Here is a 24809-nt window from a genome sequence, read left to right on the forward strand (position 1 = left end):
GTTTGACGCCCCTGCACTTCCTGAAGCTCCATTGTTCCACTGAAGGAAAAAGCACCCCAGACCATTATGGCGCCCCCTCCACTGTGGCGCGTAGAAAACATCTCAGGTGGGATCTGCTTGTCATGCCAGTAACGTTGGAAATCATCAGGACCATCAAGGTTCCATTTTTTCTCAGAGAATAAAACTTTCTTCCACCTTTGAATTTCCCATGTTGGGTGCTCTCTTGCAAAGTCCAAATGAGCAGTTCTGTGGCGTTCAAGGAGACGAGGTCTTTGAAGACGTTTTTTGTTTTTGAAGCCCTTCAGTCTCAGATGCTGTCTAATGGTTATGGGACTGCAGTCAGCACCAGTAAGGGCCTTAATTTGGGTCGAGGATCGTCCAGTGTCTTGACGGACAGCCAATTGGATCCTCCGGCTCAGTGCTGATGAAATTTTTTTGGGTCTTCCACTTGACTTTTTTGTTCCATAACCCTTAGGATCATTTAAGAAATTCCAAATGACTGTCTTACTGCGTCCCACCTCAGCAGCGATGGCGCGCTGGGAGAGACCCTGCTTATGCAGTTTAACAACCCGACCACATTCAAAAAGAGAGAGTTTTTTTGCCTTTGCCATCACAACGTGTGACTACCTGACAGAAAATGACAATGAATCCACATCTTTGCACAGATTTGGCCTTTTAACTCCTTAAGGACTCAGCTCTATTTCACCTTAAGGACTTGGCCATTTTTTGCAAATCTGACCAGTGTCACTTTAAGTGCTGATAACTTTAAAACGCTTTGACTTATCCAGGCCATTCTGAGATAGTTTTTTCATCACATATTGTACTTCATGAAACTGGTAAAATGAAGTAAAAAAAAAAATATTATTTATAAAAAAATACCAAATTTAGGAAAAAGTTGTAAAAAAATTGCAAATTTCCAAGTTTCAATTTCTCTACTTCTACTGTATAATACATAGTAATACCTCCAAAAATAGTTATTACTTTACATTCCCCATATGTCTACTTCATGTTTGGATCATTTTGGGAATGATATTTTATTTTTTGGGGATGTTACAAGGCTTAGAAGTTTAGATGCAAATCTTGAAATTTTTCAGAAATTTTCAAAAACCCAATTTTTAGGGACCAGTTCAGGTCTGAAGTCACTTTGCAAGGCTTACATAATAGAAACCACCCAAAAATGACCCCATTCTATAAACTACACCCCTCAAGGTATTCAAAACTGATTTTACAAACTTTGTTAACCCTTTAGGTGTTCCACAAGAAATAATTAAAAAATTTCACTTTTTTGGCATATTTTCCATTTTAATAATTTTTTTCCAGTTACAAAGCAAGGGTTCACAGCCAAACCAAACTCAATATTTATGGCCCTGATTCTATAGTTTACAGAAACACCCCATATGTAGTCGTAAACCGCTGTACGGGCACACGGCAGGGCGCAGTAGGAAAGAAATGCCATACGGTTTTTGGAAGGCAGGTTTTGCTGGACTGATTTGTTGACACCATGTTCCATTTGAAGCCCCCCTGATGCACCCCTAGAGTAGAAACTCCATAAAAGTGACCCCATCTAAGAAACTACACCCCTCAAGGTATTCAAAACAGATTTTACAAACATCGTTAACCCTTTAGGTGTTCCACAAGAGTTATTGGCAAATGGAGATGAAATTTCAGAATTTCAATTTTTGGGCAAAGTTTCCATTTTAATCCATATTTCCCAGTAACAAAGCAAGGGTTAACAGCCAAACAAAACTGAATATTTAAGGCCCTGATTTTGTAGTTTACAGAAACACCCCATATGTGGTCGTAAACTGCTGTACGGGCACACGGCAGGGCGCAGAAGGAAAGGAATGCCATACGGTTTTTGGAAGGCGGATTTTGCTGGACTGTTTTTTTTTTACACCATGTCCCATTTGAAGCCCCCCTGATGCACCCCTAGAGTAGAAACTCCAAAAAAGTGACCCCATTTTAGAAACTACGGGATAGGGTGGCAGTTTTGTTAGTACTAGTTTAGGGTACATATGATTTTTGGTTGCTTTATATTACACTTTTTGTGAGCCAAGGTAACAAGAAATAGCTGTTTTGGCACCGTTTTTATTTTTTGTTATTTACAACATTCATCTGACAGGTTAGATCATGTGATATTTTTATAGACCAGGTTGTCACGGATGCGGCGATACCTAATATGTATACTTTTTTTTATTTATGTAAGTTTTACACAATGATTTCTTTTTTGAAACCTAAAAGAATCATGTTTTAGGGCTGTTTCACACGAGCGAGTCCATTGCGGGAATCACACTCAGTGTGTGAGTGTGATCCTCTACTCTGGACTTGCAGGAGCGCACGGCATTATCATAATTTATAATGCTATGTGTCTCTGCTTGACCTTATTTCTACAGAATCATACTGACAGCTTTTTGTCACTATGATTCTGTGGAAAAAAGGCCATGCAGAGACACATAGCATTATAAATCATGATAATGCCGTGCGCTCCTGCAAGTCCAGAGCGGAGGATCACACTCACACATGGAGTGTGATTCCTGCAATGGACTCGCTCGTGTGAAACAGCCCTTAGTGTTTCCATAGTCTGAGAGCCATAATTTTTTCAGTTTTTGGGCGATTACCTTGGGTAGGGTATGATTTTTGCGGGATGAGATGACGGTTTTATTGGCACTATTTTGGGGTGCGTGTGACTTTTTGATCGCTTGCTATTACACTTTTTGTGATGTAAGGTGACACCGTCTTTATTTTTATTTTTTTATGGTATTCCCCTGAGGGGTTAGGTCATGTGATATTTTTATAGAGCCGTCGATACGGACGCGGTGATACCCAATATGCATACTTTTTATTTATTTATGTAAGTTTTACACAATAATATCATTTTTTAAACAAAAAATCATGTTTTAGTGTCTCCATGTTCTGAGAGCCATAGTTTTTTCAGTTTTTGGGTGATTATCTTAGGTAGGGTCTAATTTTTCTGCGGGATAAGATGACAAACGCCTTTTTGATCGCTTGCTGTTGTACTTTTTGTGATGTAATGTGACAAAAAAATGGTTTATTTAGCACAGTTTTTTTTTTTTTTACGGTAATCATCTGAGGGGTTAGGTCATGTGATATGTTTATAGAGCCGGTCGATACGGACGCAGCGATACATAATATGTCTAATTTTTATTTGGGGAAAATGACGTTTTTGTTTATTTTTACTTGAAACTTAAAATTTTTAGGGGGGAAAACTTTATTTTTTCAACTTTTTTTTACTTTCTTTTTTGTCCCACTTTGGGACTTCAACTTTTGGGGGTCTAATCCCTTTTACAATGCATTCCAATACTTCTGTATGATAAGAAAAGGGGTTTTAGCAGCTCTCACCTTTAGTCACCTGTGTGAAGCACGGAAAAGGAGTGGCTTGAACCTAGCCACACTTGATTAGTCCAAGAGCACAAGAAAAGATTGTTTCCAGCTTCAGCGTATAAAAGTTTTCTTTATTTCAGCTTGTAGTATAAAATCCGACACAAAATCACATGGAGAGACACGGACAGATTGTGACGCGTTTCGGGCTGTGGTATTGAGCCCTTCTTCAAGACAATACATCAGTGTACTAAAAACAAAAGCTTTATATACCACACAAATGGATATGCTCCTCCTTCTTCAATTACTGAATTGATTGGAGACTGTGTCCCAGACCCAGGTGCTACTAGATTAGGAGAACCTCCCAGGAGCATATGGGTGGGGACACAGTACTTCAAACAAAACTTTCACTTACAAAGAAACCAATACATGTATATATATATATATATATATATATATACTGATGAACTACATATATTGCAAGGTTAAATCATGCTTTCTATTCAAACCCTTTGGTATGCAAGTGTCTAAAATGAACATCCAATATGTTTCCCTACTTAGAAGTTTTTGTTTGCGATCACCTCCTCTGACAGGTGTGGAGGCCACCTCCACTCCCTGTACAGAAAACGCAGAGGTATCGCCCTTGTGAACAGTGGCAAAATGTCTTGTTGCCGCTGAGACATTACGAGACAAAAAATGAGGGACATCGCTCAAATGTTTTCTTATACGCACCTTCAGTTCATTGGTGGTGCACCCGACATATTGTAAATTACATATTTTACATGTTATAACATATACCACATGATCTGTTTTGCAGTTTATATATTGTTTCAGAAGATGTTTTTTATTATTTGCCGTGGATGTAACCTCTTTTGAAATGGACATATGTCGACAGCAGATACATTTTTTGCTGCCGCATTTATAGTTCCCATTTGTTTTAGGCCAAATGCTTGTTCTAGGAGAGTTTTCTCTAAACAGGCTAGGGCTGATTTTTTGGCCCACTGTAGGGGCTCTTTTTGCTACACATTTTACCCCTGTGGATACTATATTATGCCATTCTTCATTATAATTTAGAACATGAAGATGTTTGCGTATGATCTTACAGATCTTAAAATAATCTCTGCTATAATTAGTGGTAAAAATGATAGGTTTTTCTTTGTTAGTAATTTTTTCTTTTTCTTTTTTCAGTGTATTTTTACACTCCCTATCATCTGTATCCCCATTCTCATTTTTGTTCTCATTGTCCATGTTCTTATTTATATTACTTTTTGGAAAAATGAGGGTTTCTCTATTTTTTGATCTGGCAAAATTGATACCTCTATTGATATTAGTTTGGGTATAACCTCTTATTTTTAATCTTGCTGCAATATTTTCAGCCTCTCTTTCAAAAAGATCTTGAGTGGAGCAATTCCTCCTGGCCCTTATCATTTCTCCCTTTGGGATATTCTTCAAGACGTGTGGAGGATGGCAGGAGGAGGCAGAGAGAATAGTGTTACCAGCTGCAGGCTTCCTATGGGTGTATGTAACCACCCTGCTGGTATGATTATCACCCTCCAGACATAGATCCAGAAAAACAATTTTTTCTGGGTCGCTGGAAAAGGTGAAGTTTTTGACTTGTATCATACAATAATAGATGTCAACAAACTTGCTAGGAAACTGACACTAAAGAAACATTTCTCGTCTGTGGATGAGGATATTAGTGTTACAACAGAGAATACATCAAATGTAAAATGTGATGTTATGATTGAAAATATGTGTCCATGTTTTACCTTTGCAGACCTGGTGCAAATTGCTTCCCTCCAGGAGATGTGTGGGGACCCGGATGGGGACTGTCTGTATAATAGATCTACTACATATAAGACCTCTAATAAGAGCTTCTATCCCATACAGTCCCGATCCGAGGCCCTTGACAGATTCCAGGATTTGATCCAGAGGGATCTGTGTGCTTTGAAGGCTGTGTCAGATGAAAAATAATCTGACAAAAAATGAACATAAAGCCTTTTTGGAATTACAAAATATGCAAGATGTTGTGATACGGAAAGCTGACAAGGGAGGAGCGGTCGTAATCCTTGATAGTGAGCTCTATAAGAATCAGATTCTGGAATTATTGAAAGACTCCAATATCTATCTTTCATTGGATTGCAGCCCTCTCCTCCCTTGTCAGAAAATACTCAATACTATTTTGGACAGGGGTCACTCTTTAGGCATTTTATCTAAAGGAGAAGTCGAGTACATATATGTGGAACATGCAATTACACCCATTTTTCACGCGCTCCCCAAAGTCCATAAACCAGGTTTCCCTCCTCCACTACGCCCAATTGTGGCAGGTATCGGCTCTTACTCCGAAAATTTATCGGAGTGGGCAGATTCCCTGTTACAACCACTTGTGCCTTTAATACCGGGGTATCTGAGAGATACTGGCACGGTTTTGGGAAATTTTCTCTCTTTTGACTGGCACAAAAATTATACATGGGTAACAGCAGACATCTCTTCATTATATACAAATATTCCTCACCAACCTGCAATTGTTGCTTTAAAATGGTTTTTGGAACATTATAGTAATTATACTTTGGAGTTGCAGGAATTTTTGTGCTCGGTCATTGATTTTTTGATGAGACATAATTTTTTTATGTTCAATAAAAAATATTATTTGCAACAGTCAGGAATCCCTATGGGAGCTAAATACTCACCGTCAATAGCAAATATATATATGGCGTGGTGGGAAAATAATTTCCTTTTTTCTGACCGTAATCCCTATAGAGAAGATTTTAAATGGTATGGTCGTTATATCGACGATATGTTGTGGGTATGGCAGGGGGACACAGAGAGAATAGCTGAGTGCATAGAATATTTTAACAACTGCACCGCATCAATAAAATTCACCTTTTCCAGGTTTGTTTTTCTGGATCTATGTCTGGAGGGTGATAATCATACCAGCAGGGTGGTTACATACACCCATAGGAAGCCTGCAGCTTGTAACACTATTCTCTCTGCCTCCTCCTGCCATCCTCCACACGTCTTGAAGAATATCCCAAAGGGAGAAATGATAAGGGCCAGGAGGAATTGCTCCACTCAAGATCTTTTTGAAAGAGAGGCTGAAAATATTGCAGCAAGATTAAAAATAAGAGGTTATACCCAAACTAATATCAATAGAGGTATCAATTTTGCCAGATCAAAAAATAGAGAAACCCTCATTTTTCCAAAAAGTAATATAAATAAGAACATGGACAATGAGAACAAAAATGAGAATGGGGATACAGATGATAGGGAGTGTAAAAATACACTGAAAAAAGAAAAAGAAAAAATTACTAACAAAGAAAAACCTATCATTTTTACCACTAATTATAGCAGAGATTATTTTAAGATCTGTAAGATCATACGCAAACATCTTCATGTTCTAAATTATAATGAAGAATGGCATAATATAGTATCCACAGGGGTAAAATGTGTAGCAAAAAGAGCCCCTACAGTGGGCCAAAAAATCAGCCCTAGCCTGTTTAGAGAAAACTCTCCTAGAACAAGCATTTGGCCTAAAACAAATGGGAACTATAAATGCGGCAGCAAAAAATGTATCTGCTGTCGACATATGTCCATTTCAAAAGAGGTTACATCCACGGCAAATAATAAAAAACATCTGCTGAAACAATATATAAACTGCAAAACAGATCATGTGGTATATGTTACAACATGTAAAATATGTAATTTACAATATGTCGGGTGCACCACCAATGAACTGAAGGTGCGTATAAGAAAACATTTGAGTGATGTCCCTCATTTTTTGTCTCGTAATGTCTCAGCGGCAACAAGACATTTTGCCACTGTTCACAAGGGCGATACCTCTGCGTTTTCTGTACAGGGAGTGGAGGTGGCCTCCACACCTGTCAGAGGAGGTGATCGCAAACAAAAACTTCTAAGTAGGGAAACATATTGGATGTTCATTTTAGACACTTGCATACCAAAGGGTTTGAATAGAAAGCATGATTTAACCTTGCAATATATGTAGTTCATCAGTATATATATATATATACATGTATTGGTTTCTTTGTATGTGAAAGTTCTGTTTGAAGTACTGTGTCCCCATCCATATGCTCCTGGGAGGTTCTCCTAATCTAGTAGCACCTGGGTCTGGGACACAGTCTCCAATCAATTCAGTAATTGAAGAAGGAGGAGCATATTCATTTGTGTGGTATATAAAGCTTTTGTTTTTAGTACACTGATGTATTGTCTTGAAGAAGGGCTCAATACCACAGCCCGAAACGCGTCACAATCTGTCCGTGTCTCTCCATGTGATTTTGTGTCGGATTTTATACTACAAGCTTAAATATAGAAAACTTTTATACGCTGAAGCTGGAAACAATCTTTTCTTGTGCTCTTGGACATTCCAATACTTCTGTATTAGAATGAATTGGCTGTATGAGTAATACTGTGTGTATTACTCATACAGTTTCCGGCCTGTGAGATCCAAGGGGCTGGATCTCACAGGCTCGTCACCGGAAGGCAGCGCAGATGCCTAAGGAAGGCATCGTGCTGCCTTCCATGCCATCGGGTCCCCCCTACAGCCGCATGGGGACCCGATGGCACCTCCGATCACCGCCGCCGCATAAGGTAAAAGCCGCAAACCGCAGGTCTGAATTGACCTGCGGTTTGCGGCGATCGTCGACATGGGGGGTCCACGGAACCTTGTGACAGGATGCAGCTGAATGATTTCACCGGACATCCTGTTCCTATTAACCCCGCAGCGCCGCAATCTAGTTTTAAACTTAGGACGTACCGGTACGCCCCGGGTCCTTAAGGATTCCGCAAACATGGCGTACCGGTACGTCCTAAGTCCTTAAGGGGTTAAAGGCATGTGGTCCTGAAATTTCGATCAGCTGAAAAGCAGCCTGTTTCAGTTTAATCGTTATTTTCAATTAGGCCTTATGCACACGACCGTTTTTTTTAAAAGTCTGCAAAAACGGGGTCCGTAGGTCCGTGATCCGTGACCGTTTTTTCGTCCGTGGGTCTTCCTTGATTTCTGGAGGATCCACGGACATGAAAAAAAAGTCGTTTTGGTGTCCGCCTGGCCGTGCAGAGCCAAACGGATCCGTCTTGAATTACAATGCAAGTCAATGGGGACGGATCCGTTTGACGTTGACACAATATGGTGCAATTGCAAACGGATCCGTCCCCCATTGACTTTCAATGTAAAGTCAGGAGTCCCTTTTATACAATCGGATCGGAGTTTTCTCCAATCCGATGGTATATTTTAACTTGAAGCGTCCCCATCACCATGGGAACGCCTCTATGTTAGAATATACCATCGGATTTGAGTTAGATCGTGAAACTCAAATCCGACAGTATATTCTAACACAGAGGCGTTCCCATGGTGATGGGGACGCTTCAGCTTAGAATATACTAAAAGAACTATGTACATGACTTCCCCCTGCTGCCTGGCAGGTGCTGCCAGGCAGCAGGGGGCAGACCCCCCCCCCCCCCCCCTGTATTTAACTTATTGGTGGCCAGTGCGGCCCCCCCTCCCTCCCCTGTATTTAACACATTGGTGGCCAGTGTGACCGGCCCCCCCTCCCTCCCCTGTAGTTAACACATTGGTGGCCAGTGCGGCCGGCCCCCCCTCCCTCCCCTGTAGTACTGTAGATTCATTGGTGGCCAGTGGGCCCCCCCTCCTAATTAAAATCTCCCCCCTATCATTGGTGGCAGCGGAGAGTACCGATCGGAGTCCCAGTTTAATCGCTGGGGCTCCAATCGGTAACCATGGCAACCAGGACGCTACTGCATTTTTAGATGCATTATACTTACCTGCGAGCTGCGATGTCTGTGACCGGCCGGGCGCTCCTCCTACTGATAAGTGAAAGGTCTGTGCGGCACATTGCTTATAGCAAGGTAAGTATAATGCTTCTAAAAATTGCTAAGTAACCATGGAGCGTCCTGGTTGCCATGGTTACCGATCGGAGCCCCAGCCATTAAATTGGGACTCCGATCGGTACTCTCCGCTGCCACCAATGATAGGGGGGGAGATTTTAATTAGGAAGGGGGGGCCCACTGGCCACCAATGAATCTACAGTACTACAGGGGAGGGAGGGGGGGCCGGCCGCACTGGCCACCAATGTGTTAACTACAGGGGAGGGAGGGGGGGCTGGCCGCACTGGCAACCAATGTGTTAACTACAGGGGAGGGAGGGGGGTCAGCCGCACTGGCCACCAATGTGTTAACTACAGGGGAGGGAGGGGGGGGCCACTGGCCACCAATGAATTTAAAACTGGGGAGGGGGGTGTGCCCCCTCCTGCCTGGCAGCACATGATCTCTTACAGGGGGCTATGATACGCACAATTAACCCCTCAGGTGCAGCACCTGAGGGGTTAGTTGTGCGGATCACAGCCCCCTGTAAGAGATCGGGTGCTGCCAGGCAGCAGGGGGCAGTCATGTACACAGTTCAAAATATATTCTAACTAGAAGCGTCCCCATCACTATGGGAACGCCTCTGTGTTAGAATATACTGTCGGATCTGAGTTTTCTCTGAAAAAGCTTTTATGCAGACGGATCTGCCGATCCGTCTGTGTGAAAGTAGCCTACGGCCACGGACCATGGACGCGGATGCTAGTCTTGTGTGCATCCGTGTTTTTTCATGGACCCTTTGACTTGAATGGGTCCATGAACCGTTGTCCGTCAAAAGGTCATTTTTTTTGACGGACAGGAAACACGGATCACGGATGCGGCTGCAAAACTGTGCATTTTCCGATTTTTCCACGGACCCATTGAAAGTCAATGGGTCCGCGAAAAAAAACGGAAAACGGCACAACGGCCACGGATGCACACAACGGTCGTGTGCATGAGACCTTAATTGAATGCTCAAAAATTTTTTGTCTCACTCTCATTTCTTCTTGTTGCATCTTGAAGCTCTACATGGAACCTTGTTAATTAAGATCCAACAATGTAAAATATGATTTTTTGCCATTTTTCAAGTGGTCTTAAACTTTTGATCAGGACTGTATATTCAGCGTTCACTGTAGCAGTTATATGTGGCAAAACCTTTAGTGACGTATTTCAGTCGAAAAACAAGATATATTCAGCGTTCAGCGCTACAGTAATATTTGTGGTAAAACCTTTAGTGACGTATTTTGGTAGAAAACAATACTTTTATTCTGCTTTCAGCGCCGCAGTTATACGTGGTAAAGCCTTTAGTTGCTTATGTCAGTAGAAAACGAAAAATGGATTCTTATAAAAATGTATCCTTATTAAGGAGGGGTTCACGAAAGCAGCGGCGGTAGCAGTCAGTCAGTGCGTAGTGTTGTCAGTAAAATCACCTACTTTGCGGTGTGACAGTTTTTTGTACGGCCTCCGAAGGAGGTGAACATGGCTATATGAAGAATCTGTGGGCAGAAAGTGAAGCGTGGCCAGTGTGCCAATGTTGGCACCATGGCCCTGCGTCAACATATGCAGCGTCACCATAAAGTGGTCTGGGAGAACTGTGGCTCCGATGTGGTGGTCCAGCCTGCTGCAGCAACCGCTGCATCACCCAGTGGCATGCCGCACCCGATTTCAGGCAGTCAAGGGTCCACCACCTCAGGTGAAGGGAGCTGTCTGTTGTTCCCATTGTCTGCTGGTCCTGATGCTCCTGTTCCTTCTACTCCTTGTCAGTAAATCCGTCAGCAATCGATCACCGAAGCAATTGCCAAGAGACTACAATATGCGTGCATGCATCCAACAGCGCAGAAGCTGAACGTGCTGCTGTCCAAGTTGATGGTGCTGCAGTCCCTCCCTTTCCAACTGGTGGACTCTTTCAGAAAACTAATGGCTTGTGGCGAGCCAAGGTGGAGAGTCCCAAGCCTTTAGTGATGTATTTCGGTAGCAAAAATAAATTTATTCAGCGTTCAGTGCTGCAGTTATATGTGTTAAAATCTTTATTGACGTATTTCGGTCGAAAAACTAATTTTATTCAGCGTTCAGCTCTGCAGTTATATGTGGTAAAATCTTTATTGATATATTTCAGTCAAAAAACAAATTTTATTCAGCGTTCAGCGCTGCAGTTATATGTGATAAAATCTTTCACTACCACAGCACACTCCCTATGCGTGTTACTGCAAGGCACAGTGTTCTACACCCCTATAAAGGCTCTCTGCAGCCCGGAAATAGCCATTTTGTAACGCGATTCGCCGCGGATAGATTCGGATCAAAGCAAATCTTTTCGGAAAATTCGGCGAATCGGCCGAATCAAATTTTTGAGAAATTTGCTCATCTCTAGTTACAGCATCTCCTTTCATCTTCCTCCCCCTCTTCCAGTCTTCAAAGTCACCTCGGTTCAGAGTTCTCCAATACTGCAGGCATTAGAAAAGGATATTTTTAAAAATAATTGTGCTAAAAGCTTTAGTGCCAGTTGCTACGGATCATTTGGAAACAGGCTATAATTCAACTGTATTCCTAGTGAAAAAGCCAAATGGGTTGCATCATGTAATAATACATTTAAAATCTAATATATACTAATATATATAAGGTACGAAAAGTAAAAAATGGAATCAATAAATTCTACAATAAACCTCCTGAAGGAAGGAGATTTCATGGCTTCCTTGGACCCTGGGGATACTTACTACCATGTCCCAGTGTGTCAGGATGATCAAAAAAAATCCTCAGGATTGCAATTCATCTGAGGAGCAGTTCAATCAGGGAGGCCATTTCACTCCTGGGTACCCTAAGTAATTGCTAAAGTCAAATGGGCACAATTCCATTCTCAAATTCTGCAGCATTTGGTCCTAACAATCTTGGACAGGTGTCTCTAAATCTGTAGAAATCCCTAAATCATTTAGAGAACAGGGGAATGGGGGTGGATGTGCTTTCTCAAGTCTGGTACTTTCAGCTGGTTTATGCATTTTCTCTTCTTCTCCTGCCCATGATGTTAAGAAAGATATGAGAAGTCCCGGGTCATCCTGGCTGTGCTCTTATTGCTCAAAATGTCATGGTTCCCTCTACTGAAGTTAATATTGACACAGGTGCCATGTATTCTTCCTTGGGCAAAGGATCTTTTCTGACAAGATCCAATCCTACATCCTCAGGTGGAGGCTCTTCATTTAGCAGCCTGGTTTCTGAAAGGCTAACTCTTAGGTCCAAAGTCTCTCAGAACTGGTGTCACGGGAAGTACGGGGAAGGAAAACAACCAAAGGGAACCACAACTAAACAACAACAGACTAGGCCCCAAACCTAGGGAATAAAGAGATCACCTCCTAGCATTCCCTGATACTCTCCCTAAGCTGCTAACAACATGTGCAAGTCTCAATGGTAGAAATGCACATGCACCGGAACCTGAGACTTCTGAAGCACTGCACCAAACCCTCAGCTTAGGGAACAGGGAAAGAGGCAACCAACTCCTTCCAAACTGAAGGAGCTAGTGTCTCCCTTAGGCCTAGTCAGGACAGACAAACCAAGAAAAGGGAAAGGACTTAGCTTGAGATGAACTGGAAGAGGAGAACAACCACACAAGTAGAGCACTCCATAGAAGAGCTATCGGGCGCAATGAAACAAAGGAGAGGCGGAACATATAAAGAGCCACCTGACTGATAATGAGCAGCATCTGCAAAGGGGTGGAAACCTGTCAGCAACAATGAAAACAAGAGATCTGTCAAATAGACTCTTAAGTCCTCCGTCTATTTGAACTTCTAAGATCTCTCCCAGGGCCGGCGGTGACAATTGGTCATAGATACCATGTCTGCTGGTAGGAAATCAGTAACCTCCAAAATTTGAAACAAATTTTGATCATAGTGTAGTGAGAGCCACCTATTACCTAAAAAGTTCTCTATTCCGACTATTCTAGAGTTCCTTCAAGCAGAATTCAATAAAAGGCTATGTCCTTTATTTAAGGATTCATATATCTCTACTAAGTGTGGCCTTTTATGAAAAAATTGTTGAACATCCCTGGATAATATGCTTCCTTAAAGGGGCTTCTCGATTAAGACCCTTTGTTAGGTCAGGTTTCCCCCCCTGGCACTTAAACATAGTTCTTTCAGGTTTCTTTCAGTCCTGTGAATTGATCAGTCCTTTCTTTCTAACGTAGTTTCTGAATTCCATAGGTATGAAGTGATTGCTCTCCCCTTATTTTGTGAAAACTCAAAGTCTGAGAAAGAAGCTACATCTCACAAGCTAGATGTCAGGCGTTGTCTTTTGTCATATCTAGAAACGACTATGAGAAAAAAATGTGATTATCTGTTACTCCAATTTTTAAGAGCAAATAAAGGGCTTAGAGCATCAGAGTTCTCTGGCTCGCAGAATTAAAAATAATGATCTGTGTGGCTTACAAAGCTATGGGAAAAGGAGCCTTTAGAGAAGTAGAAGGCTCACTCGACTAGAGCTATTTCAACTTCTTAAGTGGAAAAAGAGAAAGCTTCAATGGGTCAAATTTGTAGGGCTGCTACTTGGTCAAATCCACATACTATTGTGAAGCATTATAGAGTAGACATTAGTTGCAAAGAGGAATTAGTGTTTTTCAGGAAAGTTCTGCAGGCAATTGTCCCGCCCTAGTTCTTTTATCTGGTATGTCTCATGGTAATGCCGTCATGGAGGATGAAAAGCAAAAATTACTGGTAATTTCATTATTCTTGAGTCCTGCATGACGGCACACTAAGCTAAACAAAAAAAAAAAAAATAATTAAATTCAAAATGTAAAATAAATAGTGTTTCTAGGGGGAGCACATAGATGATGTGTGTGTCATTAGACTCCCCTTCCTGTATCCACTTGATTGGAGTAAGGTCTCTTCCATGGTAATGCTGTCGTGGAGGACTCAAGAAAAGTAGATTACTGGTAGTAATAATTAAAATTGTACATTATAAAAATAAATAAATAGAAGAAATGGAAAGCAAACAAACTCCAGAAGAGTGCAATACAGAACAAGCCACAGTAAGAAAAAACCTAATGGCTATAGCTCAATAGTGAGTGTAGCCAAAAGATGTGTGTGTGTGTTTAAGAGGAGGAAAGAAGACTGGATAAAGGAACAAAATGTACCATTTTAAAAAGGCGTTGTTAACATGATTACACTCTATTAAACTGTATGTTGTATTTCTCTAACCATAAAAAACTCTATTCTCAATATAATAAGTAGTGTTGATCACGAATATTTGAATTTGCGAATTTTAATCGCGAATATCGGCACTTCGAGAATTCGCGAATATTTAGAATATCGCAAAATATATTCGTAATCGCGAATATTAATTATTTTTTTTTAAATACCAGTTCATGCGAATCTTTATGCAAATTTTTTAAGGCGAATTTTATGCGAATTTTCACAATCAAGAAAATAATGCCTGGAGATCGCGAATTCTCGAATATATGGCGAATATTCGCCCAAATATTCGCAAAATATCGCGAATTCGAATATTGCCCCTGCCGCGCATCACTAATAATAAGTCTATAGCCTTTTATTATGGGTTAACAGAGAGAGAGAAAAAAATCTAGAAGTCTCTCCTGGGAACTGAACTTAGGATCTCTACACGCAAGACTGGCCATTTTCCTATAGTAACACACACAGTATAGTGTATATGTACATGCTTGGACACAGCTCTGCCTCACCATGCTGATATCTAGCCCTGTCAATCAAGATGTGCACAGAGCAGAGAGGCATTACATAAGCAGTGCTCTAGGGATTCAGCCCTGCCCCTTGGTGCTCAAACTTGCTGCTCATTTGCATATGAATACAAGACAGAGATCTCTGAAGCTGTTTAACATACAGACGAAAGAATGTAATCATTTTAATCAGCATGATGAGCCCTACCAGACAGTGTGCCTGGTTTAATAGGGTTGATCATGCTGACAGAGCCTGTTTAAAAAGTGATCCACTATTACTCATATCACTGTGCATCCCCAGGATGGTGAGTGGTCAGTGATAAAGTTCATCCCAATATAGGGCCAGAGATTTTCAGGTACAGGCAAATGAAGGAGCAGAAACATAGGCCTCTGCTAAGAGACTTATTTTGGGCACAAGCCACACAGGAGGCACCAAAGTCTTGGGAAAGAGAAGGCCAACAAAAGTATCTGAAATTAGGCTTTGCATCTTGCAGGAAACAGAATGTTAAACCAGTTTAGATTTATTCACCTGGGCAAGAGAAGGAATTAGCCTGAATATTCTTCTCTGCAGGCTGTAAATGTAGAACAACATATGTAGAACAACAGTGATGGCCAGTTCGCCGTGTTCGCCCGCGAACACATGCTGGCTGCCATCTTAACTCACAAGTCCGGATCACCGGACTTGTGAGTAAAGATGGCAGCCCGCATGTGTTCGCGGGCAAACACAGCGAACTGGCCATTACTGTTGGCAATGTATGGACAAATATATATATACACAGTAATGCACTTACCAGAAAATGTTGTGAGATAGTCACAACACTTATACGCGCTTAATTGGTTTTTATCCTGACCAGCATCCAGGGTCACTGTGCTGCAGCCTGGGTCCTTGCCATGCACCGTCAATTCAGATGCGGGGATTCAGTGAAACATGAAGGAGTCGTTGAACCTCTATTGCGGCGCTGCCTGTGAGGACATTGATCTTGGTAAGTATGTTAAAAGGTGCTTTATTAGGTCTATGCGTTTCGAGGGCGCAAAGCCCTCTTCCTCAGGACGAGGGTTTTGCGCCCTCAAAACGTGTAAACCTAATAAAGCACCTTTTAACATACTTGCCAAAATCAATGTCCTCACTGGACCGCAATAGAGGTTCAACGACTCCTTCATGTTTCACTAAATCCCTGCATCCGACTTCTTGAAGACTTTGTCCAGGCTACAGATATTGATGACCTATCAGGATAGACCATCAAAATCAGATTACCAGAAGTTCAATCAGGTACACCTGCCTATCAGCTGTTTGAATGGGTCGACTTGAAATGTAGCATTTCCTTTGAATTGATAATTGACCAAAACTTTTGTTCCTTAACTAGCATACACTAAGAACAGCTTTCTGGAGAAGGGACTTACTAAATTTTTTGGGACTGCTGCTTTAACCGTTTAACCTGATATCGCACAGAAACTTTCTTTGTGACTAAGAACAGCTAAACTATACTCCACAACATTGAAATTGCAAAACCAAGTTGAAAAAGCCATGATATTCTAGAAATCACAGGATTGATACACATGTTGATGATATGCAAATAAAACAGTACGGTATATTACAAACATCTTGAATGATTTAGTATTGAGTATGAGAGCCACAATCAGAAATACACACACTTACATGCTTTGTCATGCTATCAGTGAAGTACTAATGGTTGTCTAAGGTATGTTCTGACATGCTGATGGCACTTGGGCATGCAAATCATCAAGATCTGCTGCTATCAGATTTATTTGCTGTTCCTGATCAATGCCATCCCAAATGTGCTCAATCAGAGACAAGTCTGGAGATGTTGCAGGGCATGGTAGCACATTTAGGCCATGCAGGTTGCTCAAAGTAGCATGAACATCATGCGGCCTGGCATTGTCCTATTGAAAATTGGCTCCTGGGACAATTTGGAAAAATGGCCAAACCACTGAGGAAGAAGGCAGACTTCCTCCAAAACATGTGACCCTCTGCTTGTCCATTTTTATTGTTTTCATTTTTTTGATTATTTATGTGCAACAAATTACAGTTTATGTCCAGTGCCCAAAAGGCCACTTTTTCTTTTTTTTTTTGTTTTAACTCCTCTTTATTGGGTTCAACCACAGATATCCTGCTTGGTTGGGAGCAGTGTTCATTCCATTTAACTTTACGTACTTCTCAAAGTTGTGCCTGAAGTAGCACAACTAGTTCTCATAAGCGCAATTACATTGTCAGCCATCAGTGTTATTAACAGTGCTTCACTAGGAAGCTCCCGGGCACTCTGTTTTGTTGCAGTGACTGACCATATCAATGTAACGCTGAGCTGTTAGTTTAACTGAAATGATGACTAGAGGGGTCTGGCTATATATTATGCCACCATGCTAAAGAAGAAGAAAGATGGTTAGCACCATACAGAACACCATCGTAGTCCAGATTAGTGAGGGCAAAAACAAGGTGGTGCTCAGCAGAAGAAAAAAGTTCATTCTTGTCCTTCTTGGTGTTGCAGTTTGTGTTGAATAGTGTTCAGAATATCCAATATAGCCTGAAATTGAATGAATTAATATAAAACTGACAAACAATAAGATATTTGGTATATTTTTTCTAATTTCATAAAAACCATTCTGCTTAATTTATTAGTGTACCCAACCAACAGTGTTGTAAATCTTGTATTTTAGGATTGCCCTGCAATTGTGCAGATAAGTATGTTCCGGTGTGTGGAAACAATGGACGCACATATCCGAGTGCATGTATAGCACGATGTGTTGGATTGTTGGACCACCAGTTTGAGTTTGGGGAGTGCTTTTCAAAAGACCCCTGTAATCGAGACCCGTGTCACAGAAATCAAAAGTAAGTAGCTTTGGGGAATATTTTTATTAAAGATTGCTGATTTCAGTGGAATTTTTTCCTACTAATTTGCTTTGTTCCATCTTGCTGGGCAGAATAATTTAGACTACTACCCTACGCTACTCGGCTAAAATGGTTAGCACTGTTATCTTGCAGTTTTATAAATTTGTGTTCCAAATTCACTAAGGGTAACAAATGCAAGGACTTTGTATGTTCTTCTCTGTTTATGTGAATCTGGGTACCCTGGTTTTCTCTTACACTAAAAACAGAAGACACTTGACCTTATAAGAAGAAACTAGGTGTGCATTTAATTAAAGAAATACATAGTGCTTGAAAATAGCAGAAGGTTTGTTGTGTGTGTGTGTGTGTGTGTGTATGTGTAATGGTACAGCATAATTTATATAGTAATCTATGCATAATACTGTGGTTGCTGTGTATTGAATATAATAAGAGATTAGCAAATTTTTCAAAAATTAGATTCGGCCTGTCGAGAGCCTTTATAGTGGTGTAGAACACTGTGCCTTGCAGTAACACGCATAAGGAGTTTGCTGTGGTAGTGAAATACTGTGAGTTAGTATGACATGCAGATGACAGGCATTGCTCTTAGTATCACTGCACACTTCACTTATTTGGGCAGTCACGGGGCCAAAACTGACCAAATAACTTAAGTATGAACTCAGCCTTACAGGTCAATGTTAGTGCCAAAAAGAAGCACACTCCTTTTACACCGTCGTCAGCTGATTCCACATAGATGTCTACAGAACCTGTTCTATTAAACACTTATACAGGTAGAGCCCCCCCGACAGAGTGGAGAGGGTGTCAGCAGTAAGTTTGTGTTGACGCCACTTATTATTTCTCTCATCCATCAGAACAATAACCCCCAAAAAATTGATCATGTCTGTTGAGCATCCGCCTTCACTTGGCCAGCATTTTGTCAGTAATCCATCAGTATTGCTAATGCCAAAAAAAACAAGAGTGGATCCAAAACAGAGATGAAACATGAATGGAATATTTGCATGGCTTCTCTGTTTTGTGCCCACTCCTGCTTTTGTCTACCAAATCAAAAGCCAATTATGATGGGATCATACAGGCCTTACAGCTGCTACACAGAGCGGATCAATTGTGCGTCTCATTTTTCCTTCCTTCTGACAGGTCAGAAGAAGGGTAAAATAAATGATGATATCAGCCAGGCCGAAAGGCAAAATAGTGGCCCAGTCATGAAGTGTGGAGGGTGGGAACAGCGTTAGGCTACTTAAACACCTGCGTTAGGTGCGGATCCATCTGGTATCTGCACAGACGGATCCGCACCTATAATGCAAATGCTTAGATCCGTTCAAAACGGATCCGTTTGCATTACCATGAAAAAAAAAATATATATATTTTCTTGTTTTTTTTGTTCATGATAATGCAAACGGATCAGTTTTGACTTTACATTGAAAATCAATGGGGGACTGATCCGTTTGAAAATTGAGCCATATTGTGTCAACTTCAAACGAATCCGTCCCCATTGACTTACATTGTAAGTCTGGACGGATCCGTTTGCCTCTGCACGGCCAGACGGACACCCGAACGCTGCAAGCAGCGTTCAGGTGTCCGCCTGCTGAGCGGAGCGGAGGACAAACGGTGCCAGACTGATGCATTCTGAGCGGATCCGCATCCACTCAGAATGCATTAGGGCTGGACGTTCGGGGCCGCTTGTGAGAGCCTTCAAACGGAACTCACAAGCGGAGCCCCGAACGCTAGTATGAAAGTAGCCTAAGTCCACAGAGTGGCCCTATGACATAGTTGTGAGGTGGAAGCAGCAGAGTCTGGATGTGGCGGCAGCATCAGGAGGAGGACACAGAGTGGCACAATGACAGTGTGGAGGTGTTGGCAGCCTCAGGAAGCCACAGAGTGGCAAGGTGACATAGTGTGGAGGTAATAAATCAGTAACGGGTGGGAAACGAGGGGAGGGGACCCACCCCGGGTGTCATATCAGTTACTGTAAAAACATAGGAAATTGAGCGCCAATTTCACACATGACAAAGTAAAAGGTAAAAATAAAAAAGGTGGAGTTGCAAAGTTGCACCATCCACAAGCGCTTGAGACTAGTGGGTGGGACACGGTGGTGGGTAGGTAAAAATAAGATACCAAATGATACAACAATAAAATAAAGATGTATATAAAATAGAATATATTAAAAGAGATTGAATATGTTAAAATGATAATGTTGATAATCACAACAATATTATTGATAATCCACTCACTTCACTGGGGGGTCCGCCACCAGGATAAATTCAAGACACCTGGGGCAAGTCACCCCCCTGGCCGGGATCGCCAGGGGGGTGACCCCTGAAATGCGTTGAGCCGCATATTTTAACATTAAAGAGGATTGATTACGCACTTCTAGACTCGTCTGCTGATTGACCAACCAGGCTGCACATCCAGGGCGTAGACATCGACCTCTAACAATCTACACGCAATCCCGGCCAGGGGGTGACTTTTCTTTTTCCACTTATACACGCCACAAAAGGCTTTAGAACATATAACTGCACCGCTGAACAGCAAATATATTTTTCTTTTGCCACTATTGCACGCCAAAAAGGGCTTCATAACATATAAAAGCACTGCTGAATGGAAAATATATTTTTATTTTTCCACTTATACATGACAAAAAGGGCTTTATTACATATAACTGCACTGCTGAATGGCAAATATATTTTTATTTTGCCACAATTGCATGACAAAAGGTCTTTAGAACATATAACTGCACCGCTGAATGGCAAAAATATTTTTCTTTTGCCACTAACACACGCCACAAAATGCTTTAAAACATATAACTACACCGCTAAACGGCAAATATATTTTTATGTTTCCACTATTGCATTTCAAAAAGGGCTTTAGAACATATAACTGCACTGCTGAACAACAAATATATTTTAATTTAGGCACTATTACACAGCAAAAAGGGCTTTATAACAGATAACTGCACCGCTGAACGACAATTACATTTTTCTTTTGCCACTACTACATGCCACAAAAGGCTTTAGAACATATAACTGCACGGCTGAACGGCAAATATATATATTTTTTCCACACGCTTATACATGCCACAAAAGGCTTTAGAACATATAACTGCCCACTGAACGGCAAATATATTTTTATTTTGCCACTTTTGCATAACAAAAAGGGCTTTATAACATAACTGCACTGTTGAACGGCAAATATATTTTTCTTTTGCCACTAATGCATGCCACAAAAGGCTTTAGAACGTATAACTGCACTGCTGAACAGCAAATGTATTTTTCTTTTTCCACTTATACATGCCACAGAAGGCATTAGAACATAAAACTGCACTGCTTTTTATTTTGCCACAATTGCATGACAAAAGGGCTTTAGAGCATATAACTGCACTGCTGAATGGCAAATATATTTTTATTTTGCCACAATTGCATGACAAAAAAAGGTCTTTAGAACATATAACTGCAACGCTGAATGGCAAAAATATTTTTCTTTTGCCACTAATACACGCCACAAAATGCTTTAAAACATATAACTGCACCGCTGAACGGCAAATATATTTTTATTTTGCCACTGTTGCACAACAAAAAGGGCTTTAGAATATAACTGTAACAGTGAACGGCAAATATATTTTTCTTTTTCCACTTATACACACAACAAAGGCTTTAGAACATATAACTGCACCGTTGAACAGCAAATATATTTTTCTTTTTCCAATTATACACACCACAAAATGCTTTAGAACATATAACTGCACAGCTGAACGGCAAATATATTTTTATTTTGCCACTATTGCATTTCAAAAAGGGCTTTAGAACATATATATATTTTAATTTAGGCACTATTACACTACAAAAAGGGCTTTATAACAGATAACTGCACCGCTGAACGACAATTACATTTTTCTTTTGCCACTACTACATGCCACAAAAGGCTTTAGAACATATAACTGCACGGCTGAACGGCAAATATATATATTTTTTTCTACTAATACACACAAAAAGGGCTTTAGAACAAATAACTGAACCGCTGAACGGCAAATATATTTTTCTTTTGCCACTAATACACACAAAAAAGGGCTTTAGAACATATAACTGCAACGCTGAACAGCAAATATATTTTTCTTTTGCCACTAATACACACCACTAAAGGCTTTAGAACATATAACTGCAATGCTGAATGGCAAATATATTTTTTTATTTTTCCACTTATATACACCGCAAAATGCTTCAGAACATATAACTGCACAGCTGAACGGCAAATATATTTTTATGTTGCCACTATTGCATTTCAAAAAGGGCTTTAGAACATATAACTGCACTGCTGAACAACAAATATATTTTAATTTAGGCACTATTACACAGCAAAAAGGGCTTTATAACAGATAACTGCACCGCTGAACGACAATTACATTTTTCTTTTGCCACTACTACATGCCACAAAAGGCTTTAGAACATATAACTGCACGGCTGAACGGCAAATATATATATTTTTTCCACACGCTTATACATGCCACAAAAGGCTTTAGAACATATAACTGCCCACTGAACGGCAAATATATTTTTATTTTGCCACTTTTGCATAACAAAAAGGGCTTTATAACATAACTGCACTGTTGAACGGCAAATATATTTTTCTTTTGCCACTAATGCATGCCACAAAAGGCTTTAGAACGTATAACTGCACTGCTGAACGGCAAATGTATTTTTCTTTTTCCACTTATACATGCCACAGAAGGCATTAGAACATAAAACTGCACTGCTTTTTATTTTGCCACAATTGCATGACAAAAGGGCTTTAGAGCATATAACTGCACTGCTGAATGGCAAATATATTTTTATTTTGCCACAATTGCATGACAAAAAAAGGTCTTTAGAACATATAACTGCAACGCTGAATGGCAAAAATATTTTTCTTTTGCCACTAATACACGCCACAAAATGCTTTAAAACATATAACTGCACCGCTGAACGGCAAATATATTTTTATTTTGCCACTGTTGCACAACAAAAAGGGCTTTAGAATATAACTGTAACAGTGAACGGCAAATATATTTTTCTTTTTCCACTTATACACACACAACAAAGGCTTTAGAACATATAACTGCACCGTTGAACAGCAAATATATTTTTCTTTTTCCAATTATACACACCACAAAATGCTTTAGAACATATAACTGCACAGCTGAACGGCAAATATATTTTTATTTTGCCACTATTGCATTTCAAAAAGGGCTTTAGAACATATATATATTTTAATTTAGGCACTATTACACTACAAAAAGGGCTTTATAACAGATAACTGCACCGCTGAACGACAATTACATTTTTCTTTTGCCACTACTACATGCCACAAAAGGCTTTAGAACATATAACTGAACGGCAAATATATATATTTTTTTCCACTAATACACACAAAAAAGGGCTTTAGAACATATAACTGCAATGCTGAACGGCAAATATATTTTTCTTTTGCCACTAATACATGCCACTAAAGGCTTTAGAACATATAACTGCAATGCTGAATGGCAAATATATTTTTTATTTTGCCACTATTGCATTTCAAAAAGGGCTTTAGAACATATAACTGCACTGCTGAACAACAAATATATTTTAATTTAGGCACTATTACACAGCAAAAAGGGCTTTATAACAGATAACTGCACCGCTGAACGACAATTACATTTTTCTTTTGCCACTACTACATGCCACAAAAGGCTTTAGAACATATAACTGCACGGCTGAACGGCAAATATATATATTTTTTTCTACTAATACACACAAAAAGGGCTTTAGAACAAATAACTGAACCGCTGAACGGCAAATATATTTTTCTTTTGCCACTAATACACACAAAAAAGGGCTTTAGAACATATAACTGCAACGCTGAACAGCAAATATATTTTTCTTTTGCCACTAATACACGCCACTAAAGGCTTTAGAACATATAACTGCAATGCTGAATGGCAAATATATTTTTTTATTTTTCCACTTATACACACCGCAAAATGCTTCAGAACATATAACTGCACAGCTGAACGGCAAATATATTTTTATGTTGCCACTATTGCATTTCAAAAAGGGCTTTAGAACATGTAACTGCACCACTGAACGACAAATATATTTTAATTTAGGCACTATTACACTACAAAAAGGGCTTTATAACAGATAACTGCACCGCTTAACGGCAATTACATTTTTCTTTTGCCACTACTACACGCCACAAAAGGCTTTAGAACATATAACTGCACGGCTGAACGGCAAATATATTTTTCTTTTTCCACTAATACACACAAAAAAGGGCTTTAGAACTTATAAATGCACCGCTGAACGGCAAATATATTTTAATTTTGCCACTAATACACACCACAAAAGGTTTTAGAACCTTTAACTGCACTGCTGAACAGCAAATATATTTTTCTTTTTCCACTTATATGCCACAAATTTGGAACAGATAACTGCACTGCTGAACGGCAAATATGTATATTTTTCTCCACTTATACACACCACAAAAGGCTTTAGAACATATAAATGCACTGCTGAACGGCTAATATATTTTTATTTTGCCACTATTGCACGACAAAAAGGCTTGCATAACACTTAACGGCAATTATATTTATCTTTTTCCTTTAATACACAGAAAAAAGGGCTTTAGAACATATAACTGCACCGCTGAATGGCAAATATATATATTTTTGCCACTATTGCACAACAAAAAGGGCTTTAGAACATATAACTGCACCGTTGAACAGCAAATATATTTTTCTTTTTCCAATTTCTACACGCCACAAAAGGCTTTAGAACATATAACTGCACCGCTGAAAGGCAAAGATATTTATATTTTTCCACTTATACACATCACAAAATGCTTTAGAACATATAACTGCACAGCTGAAAGGCAAATATATTTTTATTTTGCCACTATTGCATTTCAAAAAGGGCTTTAGAACATATAACTGCACTGCTGAATGACAAATATATTTTAATTTAGGCACTATTACACTACAAAAAGGGCTTTATAACAGATAATTGCAACGCTGAACGACAATTACATTTTTCTTTTGCCACTACTACATGCCACAAAAGG

At 40.1% G+C, this 24809-nt stretch overlaps 1 protein-coding gene across 1 annotated transcript in view; it reads left to right on the forward strand.

Moving 5' to 3' along the window:
* RECK (reversion inducing cysteine rich protein with kazal motifs) overlaps nucleotides 1–24809 on the forward strand; it is a 1014637-nt gene that overhangs the window by 667397 nt on the left and 322431 nt on the right. The window contains exon 16 of the mRNA XM_040433615.1: nucleotides 17555–17726. Coding sequence (XP_040289549.1) covers nucleotides 17555–17726 — 172 coding nt within the window. The remainder of the gene's footprint in view (nucleotides 1–17554; nucleotides 17727–24809) is intronic.

The sequence above is a fragment of the Bufo bufo genome, chromosome 5, assembly GCF_905171765.1.
Source record: "Bufo bufo chromosome 5, aBufBuf1.1, whole genome shotgun sequence".
Classification (NCBI taxonomy): domain Eukaryota; kingdom Metazoa; phylum Chordata; class Amphibia; order Anura; family Bufonidae; genus Bufo; species Bufo bufo.